General features: G+C 27.5%; 1 protein-coding gene across 1 annotated transcript; it reads left to right on the top strand.

Annotated features, from left to right (window-relative positions):
- The first annotated feature begins 355 nt into the window (after positions 1 to 355).
- On the top strand, positions 356 to 5,576 carry LOC112796299 (gibberellin 2-beta-dioxygenase 2). The gene is made up of 3 exons (XM_025838679.2): positions 356 to 953; positions 4,713 to 5,040; positions 5,234 to 5,576. Exons 1-3 carry the CDS (start codon positions 565 to 567, stop codon positions 5,474 to 5,476), a joined length of 960 nt encoding a protein of 319 aa, XP_025694464.1. The 5' UTR covers positions 356 to 564; the 3' UTR covers positions 5,477 to 5,576.
- Positions 5,577 to 12,789: the final 7,213 nt, after the last annotated feature.

Here is a 12,789-nt window from a genome sequence, read left to right as displayed (position 1 = left end):
CCGAAACAAATGCAGCCTTAATTATTTAAGTGGACGAATAAATTAACTACTTCACCAATCTAAATTCATTTATTATTAGTCAAAAATCACTTCAATATTTATACTTTTTCTTGTGTAAGAGTCTTTTTTATTTGTGTACATTTTTTTATTGTCCTTATACTAAATCTTTTTTTGTTAACAATGATCGATTTTTAGAATTTTAGGTGATAGAATTCCAGATTATATATATATAAACTTTTTACCTGCATAATGTGTGTTTGTAATAATATAATAAATGGTGTTTTTTGTGCATAGATTCGCTCCCATGATGGTTTGTTTCTGTATAAATAGACCATCATTCTTGTTCACATTTCCTCACTTCTTGCCTGCTCTTCTTCATCATCAATCCCATCACACATATAATAACCTTTCTCTTTCTCTCTATCCATCTTGTTATTTTTCTTTTCTCATCTTTATATAATAATAAGGTCCCCTATTCACTATTCACCAACACACATATTATATCCCTTTAATTCTTCTACATACTTTCAACACCTTGTGTGTGTTCTAACTTCCATATAAGAAATGGTGGTAGCTTCACCCAATTCAATCCAAACCGAAAAGATTGTATCCATCAACCTTCCCACCATAGACTTATCCAAAGAAAGAGCAACGGTTGCAAAGCTGATCGTGAAAGCCAGCGAAGAGTATGGATTCTTCAACGTCATCAACCACCGGATTCCTCAACACATAATAGACAACATGGAGGAAGCCGGCTTCGACTTCTTCGCCAAGCCGGCTTCCCAAAAGGCGAAACTTGCATCCAATTACGATAGCGTTCGGCTAGGGTATGGATGCAAGAACATAGGGTTCAATGGCGACGTTGGTGAGGTGGAATACCTCCTTTTAAATGGAAGTGCTTCTCATATTTCTAAGATTTCCACAACCATCTCCAATGACCCATCAAACTTCAGGTATGTGCACCCATTTCTTTTATTTAGAATGTTGTTGTCCATTACTTTTGCATTATCGCACTCTTTTGTTTTAAGAGAATGACATATCTTTTCCATTAATCTTGTAGTGTTTTGAAGAGGTGAGATTATTGTTTTTTCGTTTTAGGTTAAAAATAGGTCGGATCACTATTACCAATTTTCAAAAGAAAAATAGAAAATAAAATAATAATATTACATATCCAAATTTTTTTATTAACCAAGTTTAACTAATTAAATTGATCAAACATAACAAAAATTAGTAATGATTGATATTATTCTAAATTTTATTATTTAATTTGGTTGAACTTTGTTCATAAAAAAACCTAAATGTATAGTATTATTCAAAATAAAATTTTAAGTAATTAACATGAGATAACTTTTTTTATTATAAATTAAATTTATTTTTTATTTTTAATTTTTTTAAATTTAAAATCTATGATTAAATATACCCCAAAAAAATTATATCCAATCCCCAGCTATAAACTCTAAATAACTCCATTTAACAACTACTAGATAGACAACTTTTTCTTTTGTATATTTATTTATTCTCCTCTTTTATACAATATACTGCAAATACTTTTTTCTTTCTTTTGCTAGTTATAGTATAGTGTAGACCAAGTAATCTTCAACATAACAATAGGAGATTAAAAATATTGTTTATATTTATTACAAATATTGTTTAACTATATGCATAAAATGATACAAATAATTAATATTGTTTTGTAGTAGCTAGGTTGTGGTGTATGGAGGTATATAAATAATAAGCTAGTTGTAATTATGCAAACAATGAATAATGATAAGGTTTGGGTTGGGAGGTACGTACCTTGGGTATGAGTTGTAAGAGAGCAACAAGTAAGGGAGAGAGAATGTAGTGTTGAAGGTTCCAATGCAATGCCATTCATTCTGAGTGATGGAACCATTCTTTCTTTCTTTACACAACAGCACTTGTACAGCTTGCTCTATGCATGTATCTCTTAGTGAAGTGGTCCTTCCTTCTTTCTATTATCATCCAATTTTCTTTTTCTTAGCTACTAAAATAATTTTTTTAACAGTTGTTTATTTTTTAGCTGTAATAAAAATAACTACTAATATATTTACTAGTAACTAAATATTAACCGTCTTATATTTTGTCGCTAAAATATTTTAGCGACAATTGTATCATTATTGATAAAAATATTTTTTGATGAACGACAAATATATAAATACCGCAAAAATATAAATTAAATAAGAGACATATAGTGGCCATTATATTATTGTCACTAAAAAATTTTTATTAAAAATAATTTTTGTTGTAATATTAGTAATTATCATAAAACTATTTATTTCATAAATTTAAATTCATAATTAAGATATATGATTGATTATATATTTAATATATTTTTTTATCTAAGAAATTTTGAGTTTTAAAAAGTGTGAATTATGCATAAGACTTTTTTTATTTGTTTTATACTTAAAATTTTTATATAAAAAATTAAATTATAAAATTTATTTAGTATAAAAATTTTAATATCATATCATAGAATTACTTATTTTAAAAGTGTAAGTTAATAGATAAAAACATAAATAATTATATATCTATCAATAATTAATGACATTAGTTGCTTCTCCCACTATGTAACACTATTGTAATTAATGATCTTATGAGTGTGTTTAGAACACAATAAAATTAGGATGATTAGATTCTAAAATCAAATTCTTTATTTGAAATGGATAAAAAAATATGAATCGATCATTAATTTGTAAATCCTATGTATTTATTTTAACACTTCTCTCAAATATTTTTATTTTTTTATAGAATTTGATTGAAATTAAAATAATTTGACATGTTAAACATATGAAAAAGTCATTTACGACCCTCTATGTATAAATAATATATAAAAGGGTTTGGAGATGAAAGAGATGGTAGTCTATTGGTGATGATGGTGGTGGTTCTTGGTGATATATATGGGAATATTGTATAATAAATAAAAGATAAAAATATAAAATCAAATTATTATATATATCTGTAAATCAAATTAATTCCTATTATCTTACATAATTGCTCCAAATACAATAATTCATTTTCAATTTAATTCGTTACAAACAAATCAATTATTAAAATATGTTGCTGCAAACACACCTAACAATACGATTTATTTTTAAATTTATTATTTTGTGAATATACATTAGTCTTAAAGTAAAAGTTATACTCTATTCTATGATAAATCACTAAACGGATAATTTAAAATCAGTTATTACTTATTAAGTTACTTTTATTTTTTAAATATCTAAGTATTTGTACATCCAATTGTGTGGACGCGTAATTTATCCATTATCTTTGGAATATCCGTTATGCTATAGGTAACCCTTGTTTTGCATCTTTTAATTAACTAGGCGATAATTATTTGCATATCATAATCCTATATATGTTTGAAGAACTTCTAATATTCCAAATATAGTTATCCAAAAATTCTAGTTTAATAATTTTATTACAATTAAAACATAGTCAGAATTAGTCTATGAAATATTTTTCATCCTTAGAGAGAGAAATTTTATGTGTACCATATATAATATAATACATTTCTTTCAATTGATAGATGATACAAATTATGTCTATATTTTTCCATATATATTTAATGGAAAATCAAGCATAAACATCATCATAAAATATGAAATTCGAAATAAACATAAAATTTCAGTTCATCAGCATGTTAGCATGTAGCATATATATTTTAATTTTTTTGTTCTCACACATAAACTAAGATCTATTTTAACTAGTATATATATTGTTAATTCCTATAATTTTAACAAATTTATAATTAAATTTTTATATTTTAATTTTTTTAATTAGATGCCTACATTATTTTTAATTTTGTAATTAAATTCTTTTCAATGTAAAAATTATTATAGTTAACGAAATATGTATCTGCAAATTGAAGGTACCTGCAATCAAGAATCTAATTAGATCTTTGATCAAATATTTTTTAGAAAGAATATTCTGTTAATTTTAATGTTTTTGATATAAAAATGATCTAATTACAAAATTAAAAATAATATAAAGACCTAAGTCATCTAACTTAAAAAAATAATATAAAGACTTAATTATAAATTTAGTAAAATAATAAAGATTAATAGAATAATTAAACCAGTAAATTTATGTTATGATCTAATTAATTACAATCTTGTATGAGTAGAAATGAACTAGAGTACACGTGAGATTATAAAAACTTATGAAGTACGGATATTTTGTTGAGTTGTCGTATCTACATGTTAGATATATTTTAGACACAACACTCATCCAAGACGCATGTCTGTCGTGCCTAATCGTGTTTTAATAAAAAAATAAAAAAATTTTTTTAACACATTTAGACACACCTAAATACCATCACATATAAGCGTGTCCAATCTTATTTTTAACATATATTTTTGAAATGAGTTTAAAAATAATATATATTATTATTAACATTAAAATAAAAAATATTTTAAATACTTTTAATAATTAAAAAAATATTAAATATTAATATCAAAATATTATTATAATTTATCTAAAAAATATTTTATATTTTATATATATACTGTGTCTCCATATCTTATAAAATTTTAAAATTTGTATGTCGGCGTATCCCATATATATCACATGGGGCTATATATGAAAACTAAAGGGTAGTCCTAAGAGGTGGGATTGGATGTCAGAAATTGAGAAACACTTTTACCTGTTTGAATGCAACTGATAGTGAATAGAGTATTGGAATGATGGTGCAGGTATAGGGTGGTGAGTGCATACAGAGATGCAGTGGAGGAGTTAGCATGTGAGATATTGGAGCTGATGGCAGAGGGTTTGGGGGTCCCCAACACTTCCATCTTCACAACCTTCATCAACCACCCTGATAGCGACTCACTCCTCAGATTCAATCACTACCCCCCACTTCCACCTTCTCTTGCCTTTGGGGACCATTCTGACCCTCAGATCATAACCCTTCTCAGATCCAACCCTGTTTCTGGCCTCCAAATTTCCCTCCAACACGGTCTGTGGATCCCAGTCCTTCCTGACCCCAAAGCTTTCTCTGTTAACGTCGGTGATTTATTACAGGTATCTATCAATGCTTCATATATATGATAAGAGAGAGCCAGAGAGACATAACATGTTACCCACCATGTACAACATCTTTAAGGAAAAATAAAAGAAACATGTTACTTATGTATGTACGTCTTATGTTACATAAAACATCACGTGAATTCACATATATTATTAATTAAGAAGAAAAATGTTTGTGTACCATCAGGTTATGACAAATGGAAGATTTGTGAGTGTCCGGCACAGGGCGGTGACAAACTCAGAGAAGGCAAGAATGTCAATAGCATATTTTGGGGCTCCGCCACTCAATGCGTGTATCGTTGCTCCGCCGGAGATGGTTACACCAGAGAGGCCCTCCCTACTGTTTAGGGCATTCACTTGGGCTGAGTACAAGAAAGCCACCTACTCTCTTAGGCTTGGAGACACCCGCATTGACCTCTTTAGGAATTGAATAACCAAAAACTTATTATCAACCTTTTATTTTTAGACAATGACTTATGTCATGCATGCTTAAATTTTTTGCTTTCTAAGGATAAAAGTATTATGCACTACCACAGACTCTATAGAAAACTATACCAAAATATTATATGATAGAATTAACTAAAGAATTAGGTGAACATTAAAACTATATTTACCTAACAAGTTACACAAAAAAGACCTCAACTCAATTCATGAATTAACATTTTACGGCACTATAAAATTATCTTACACTAATAGGATCAATGGTATGTGTGAAAATTGATGGTGGAAATGGAATCCGCTCTCATCATCAATCTCTATTGTGAAGGATCAAGTGAAGAGGGTGAAGAACTAGAAAGAGGAAAGAGATGAAGAGAAAATGAATGAGGAAATTAAAAGCTCTACTACTTGGCAGAGAAGTGAAACGGAGAACGAAGCTTACTTTGTAGAAAGCTGGAACGAAGTTACAACTAATCTTCTAGTAACTTCTAACTTCTAACACAGCTGGCTTTAACTAACTACCAAAACTGGAAATTTCTCTAACTGAATTCTGTTAGCTCTCTGAAGTAGAATAACATGGGAAAAAAAAATCTTATGCTCTAATCTATAACCGTAAATGTTTGGTAAATAAAACAATTTTTTTTCTCTAACATTATTGATCTATAAAATACAAAAGCAGTTGGCCGTTGCTAGTTGCCAATTGCCAATTGTCATCGCCACACAATCACGAATGCATAGCACCAAAGTATAAACTATAAAGTCTACTTTTTTTTTACTTGGGCTTGGGCCAGAAGACTGACGCGAACCGAACAAATTATCCATCTTTATAGAACCCATACACTGAAAAGAGCATTAGGGCTGGGCCCATATTTTCACGAGGATCGTCCTCTTGGGCTCTCATGTTCGACTATCTATATATATCCACCCCACTTACAATGCAACTACAACATATTTTCGACTATATAAAAAAAAAAGAGGAAAGAAAACAAAGAATAAAATATTGACGAGTTCCAATAAGTAATAACTACAAGTAAGCCCTACACTCCAACTCATGCTGAATGAAGAACACAGGTCAAAGTTAAGCGCCAAAACTTAATGCGATAATTCAGCTAAATTTGCGGCATAATCTTTATTTTTTATTAAAATTAAGTACACACAGTACTACTATAATAATCTGGAAGTGTCAACCCTTCAGAGGACACAAGCACCATGTCTATAATTGGTTGAATTTTGGGTACTTCAACTCAGATTATAACTCAAACAGGTCAAAGTTGTTGAAACTTGTGAGCTGAAAATTTGGAAACAATCTCTTCGATCGTTCTATAAAGATGGTGAAGGCGTCAAGCCAATTAAGCAAAGTGGGTTGGTTGAAAAACAAACTACTTATAAATATATATATATATATATATATATATATATATATATATATATAATTTTTTTGAGGTGCAAACTTGCGCAGTTGTCTTTATTGATAGTTCACTAGTTCCTTCGAATAAGTGTTGGAGGTCCGAATCTCATCTTATATATGCAGTAATCTATTTTTTTTTATGTATGTGAGTCTTCACTTTATTTCGGTTAATTACTACTAATAACCTATTATATTCTTATTGCAACATTATTCTTTATTTGAATTATATGTTCAATTTAATTACTTAACTATTGTCATTAGTCTCATATTAGTACTATCTCCATTATTCTTTACTATGTTATTTGTTGACTATCGTCTTGACTTTTTTCACTAAGAAGATTAGTTATAATCCAATAGATTTTAGATTCTCATAGTTTGTACCAAAACAAGAAGATTTTATATAACATTGTTCTTAATAAAAAAAATTCATGAGCAATAATTTTGTAATGATGTGATGATTAGAAAAGGAGATAGAAGCGACCTTAGTCCTTACTTCAATTCCTTCAAATAGAATATTCCTTTAATTCTTAGTTTTTCTTTGCTCATAATTGACTACATTGAAGGTTCGTAAGTTTACTCGAACGTTAGGACGTCATTGACATATTTATTTTTGATTCGCATACTGCCATCAAATATTATATTAATAATTTTTTAAGGACGAAATTGGCTATTTAAAAATAGCTACACGCATAGAAAAAAATTAATAACTATATATTTATGAATAAATATATGTATTATTTAATTTATTTTTAATTTATATTTTATATTTTAATACTTTTATATTAATAATTTGGGTTAGAAGTGAGTTAAGTTAGCTCATAAGCTAGCTCGAATTCGATTCGTTAATAGCTCGATAAGTTGAACTCCTAAACTGGTAAACTAAGCTTGAGCATGGAATTAAGCTCATAAATTAAATGAGTCGAACTTGAGTTTGGATAAACTCAGCTTATTAGCTCGTGGGCTGACTTGATTATATATATAATATTAAAAGTATAGATTAAATGTATATAGAATATACATATTAATAATTCAATATATATATATATATATATATATTCTTAATTATTTAAAAAAAATTTTATAGTCATTTTTTATATATAGTTTTGATGTAGGATATAAATAAAAAATTTATAATTGATAGATAGAAAATTTATAAAATTTATCTTTTTAATATTTTTTAATATATATAAGTTATAATTTATTAATTTATAATCACAAATTCTGTTCCTATTATTTCAGTCAGCTCGTGAGTTTTCGTCGAGCCGAATTTGAGCTTACGAAATAGATTCGATTGTTAATGAGTCGAATCATGAGTCAAGCTTAATTATCACGAATCGAGTTTGAACTTGGTCTAACTCAACTCACTTACAGCCTTATCAATGACTCATTTAACAGCTATTTTTTATATATGCCTCACAATATTTAATTTTTCTCATTTTTTGCCTATATTGTGTATGAATGTCCTTGTTTAATTTTTTTTTTAAGACAGTAAACACTGATGTGGGATGAAATGATTGAATTTGTTCTTAAAAAAGGTACAGCACACATCAAAATAAAATCAAAATATTATTATAAATTAAACATAAAGCAATTTTTATTGAAAGATGATCAACAGTATTATTGTCATAGGATAGGGTGTAGGAGGACAATTCAATCTATAGGGAGATCATAATTATTCATAGTAACTCCTTAATTTCAGCATGATTAAGAGAAAGTGTTCTATGGCGTAAGCAATGATTTAATTTCACATTAAGATACTGCTTCAACCATGCATACTTTACATGTTATAATTAACTAAATTTTCATCTATGATATTTTTCTAAAATATAAAAAAAATTTCTTGTATGTCATCCTTTTCTCAGCAATAAATTAGTGAAAGTTTAATTATATTATGTTTATTGCTTTTATTATGATAATAATTTTTTCTAATCTTAAAATGCTTTTCGGATAAATTTCTCCAAACGGATACACCTTCCCAAATTTTCCAAGGACTCTTCCAAGGATTTAATTTAATATTTTATCAGAAAATAAATTAAATATTTAGAATTTACTTTTATGTACCGATAATATAAAAAAAAATTACAAATATATCTAATTATATATTGTCACATCATTTTAAAAAAATATAACTTATTATTTCAAAAGTTATTAACACGTAAATTTAATTAAATAATGACTGTGTAAAATTTTTTATATTATTAATATATTAAAATTAAACTTAACCATTTATTTTCTTCTTTACTTCCTTAATCCAGATAATATACAAATACCATTGTTACTAATTTACCTCTTGAACAAAGTACTATATACATATATTATTCTTCGTTAATTTTATTTTTATTTTTTTTAAGAGATACTCTATATATATGTAGTAATTTAGTTATTTGATCGAAGTTCGTTATAAGAAAGTTGACTAGTAATAAGAGTATCTGATTTGGTCAGTGATAGAGGAGGTTTTGGATGGATAGGGAAAGAAGGAAAAGTAGGTAAATGAAAACAAACATATTCAAGTGGAATGTGACCTAGAATTCAAATAATCCTTTAAAAAAAAAAAAGAAAAAGAGAGATATATCTTGAACCTCGCCTCTCTAATAAAAACGAAGGACAACACACATGAGATATTGATCGGTACAAAATAGTGGGCTGCTACAAAATATATAGAGAAAACTCACGTACAATTATTTTCATATGAAATTGATAATTAATAATAGTTAAATAATAATTTAATTAAATTTATTAAATTATTTAATAATTTTTAAATATCAATTTCACGTAATAAATATATAAATGGATTATATATATTAATTAGTTGAATATATTTTACATTAAATATTACATAGACTCATATTTCGTTTTTCATAGTAATAAAATTCTAAAAAATGTGAGTTAAACAAGTTTTTTACAGAATAAATTTATAATCAAACATTTCTCTTATTATATTACCATTTACCAGTGTATTAATAAATATTAGCATACAGTTATTTTGAATATTTGAATAAAAAATGTCTTAATTATAATATTAAATATTTACTATTTCAACTAATCTCATATTTGTTATTATTATACGTATTTATAAAATGAAAGACATTTTAGAAAAAAGTCGTTAATCAAATTTTTTTTTATATTTCTTTTATATAATAAATAAATCATTTGGGCAAATTAAATTGGTATAGTGCCATAAATACCAAACCCCATAATTAATTTGGTGTTTCACATAATTCATCCATAATTTGGGATTATCCCATGTGGTTTTGGCTAGATATATGACAATTACTTGTGTCTAATCCAAACCCACCACTACTCTATTTTTGTTAAACAAGGGTTGCATAAGACATAACTCTAATTCCTAGAATTTCCAAAATTGAAACATAAGACAATTCTCTCCACCGATCTTTGTAATTCAAACCACACTTTTCCTCTTGAAAATCTTTTGAAGCCAATAAGATTAATCATTGATCCTAATTTATATATACATGCATGCTTATTAATCCAACTTGTGGTTGGATTATTTCAGTTAAATATAATTAATTAATGATCAAAACTGAACATGTTTTTCCTTATAATGGGAAATCAAACACAAGCATGCACTTTTTAGGTTTCGGGTTGGAATGTTCATCCTTGCATTTTGAGGAAATGACTTGTGGAAATTGCAAGAAGGTGCTGGCCATTAATTAATTAATAACCTCATCGGTTTCTTCTACTTAAATATTATTATTCGAATAAAAACTTGTGGCTCTGAACATTATGCTATTAAAATCAGTTTCGCGGAACAATGGTTGAGGAACCATATTGAGTTACGACGTTAAGTTTGCAACATAAATTATAATAAGTTAATTAAAATTTGAGAGAACGAATTGAATTATAAAGTTAAATTAAAAAAAATATCTCCATTAAAATTTTGAAATTTGAATTAAACTCATAAAAATTTAGAAACCAAATTAAATGTTAAATCTTTAATTCTTTATCCATCACACTTCACGCAAAGTTATTATGAACGATCATTTATTTTTGGTAAAAAAAAGTGTTATTTTTTCTATTATTATCTTTTTCTATTCTTCTCTTAATTTTTTATTCTAGGGCTGCACCAACTATCAGGTGAGTCTCTTCTTTTTTGTCTCTTGTTTCAAAATAGCGTTGGGTGTTAGTGTTTGAAGGATTAAACTGTTTGATGTCTTTGTTTTGGTTTGGTTGAGAATAGAAAGGAGAAGGATGTGATTATTTTCCTTGGACAGAGCTTGAAGGGCAAAATCCACAAATTCAAAGACTGAAGAACAAAGCAAGTTCGTTGAAACAAGAACTGTAGAAAGCTGAAAGGAAATTTGCACTGGCACTTGCTGTTGGAATTTTTGAATGGACAACGGTTGGACTGCTGCTATATGATCGACTTAATTGAGGTTTAGGGGGTTAGCAGTTATGTTTGTTTGCTTTGCTGTTGTTGTCCCTAGTTTAGAGGGAATGTCAAGTATTTAGGGGATTGAAAGAATTGACATACAGTTAAGGTGATGACAGTGATGTGTTAATTGAAACTTTTTGGAAGTTGTATGTATAAAGGCATTTGCTATAAACATTATCAAGTTTTTGAGTGAAATGAAAAGCTATGAGTTCCTGTATTTTGACATACATTATTTGACCCTGTAAAAGTTTAATTCAGTTTGATCTACCAATAAATAAAAGGCTTAATTTGCCAATTGACATAACTATGCTGCTAAAAATTCATTTAAATCATTAGATAATGAAAAAGTCTTAAAGTAGTTTCTGTTAACCATTACAATATCCAAACAAGCCTTAAATATAACCATGAAAAGATAACAACACAAAAGAGATCAACATAAAACTAGTAGTCTTAAAGTAGGCTGTCTAAAGTATCACAGGGACATCCACTACAAGGTTTTTGTTTATTTGTGGCAGTTTTTTTTCTATTTGTGGAGGTTTCAAACCCCCTCAAAAAGGATTGTGGCAGTTTCCAAAACCCCCAAAATTTGAGGTGCCACGAGCTTTTTTGTGGCGGTTTTTTACAACCCCCACAATATCATTTAGTGGCGGTTTTCTATCCTTTTTGTGGAGGTTCTGTGCTAACATTTTATGACAGTTCTTGGTTAATTTTTGTGGCAGTTCAAAACCCCCACAAAAAAAATTTTCCATTTAAAAAAAATAGCTATTCTGTAGGGGTTTTAAACCTCTACAAACCTATCAATATTATTCTTAAAATATTAATCTGGATGTTAGAATTACATTATTATACTAATCATTTACTATTTAAAAGAAATACTTAAACAAGACATTAAAAATGTAAAAGAAAATTAAAATATTACATATTTAAACAAAAGAAATACTTAAAAAACAATCAATATAATACATTACCATCATTTTTCAATCAAATTACAACAACAAAATATTAAAAATAACATGTATTAAACATATAATAATTAGAGAACACTATGTACATAAACATATATCTCAAGTGAACTAGTGTCCAAACCAGCACTAACCATTTCTTCTATTCTTTTTTGAATCTGCAGATTACATATTTTCTATTTCAGCTACTGAAAAGCAATAAAGAAACAAATACAAAAGGCTAAAAATAATTAACATTAAAATTGAAAAGAGTACAAGTACAAACCTCAGAGATGCATGTTGTTCGAACTCATTTTCAAGGGCTTCAGATCACAAATCAGTTGCATTTACATGTGACTAGTGCTGAAATAGATGTAGAAGGATTATGCATTAGCATTTGACTTATCATTAAAAGGCAAATAGATGAAATTATTTATATGTTGAAAAATGCATGATAATAAACATTGTGTAAGTGACACATTAACATGTGACTAGTGCAAACTAATTAGCATGCTCTGTTCAAATCAAGATATATAAATGCAGCTTTTTGCAACTATATAAAT

The sequence above is a fragment of the Arachis hypogaea genome, chromosome 4 (assembly GCF_003086295.3).
Source record: "Arachis hypogaea cultivar Tifrunner chromosome 4, arahy.Tifrunner.gnm2.J5K5, whole genome shotgun sequence".
NCBI classification, from domain to species: domain Eukaryota; kingdom Viridiplantae; phylum Streptophyta; class Magnoliopsida; order Fabales; family Fabaceae; genus Arachis; species Arachis hypogaea.
The sequence above is the reverse complement of the archived record's forward strand: the minus strand, read 5'-3'. Positions and strand labels throughout refer to the sequence as shown.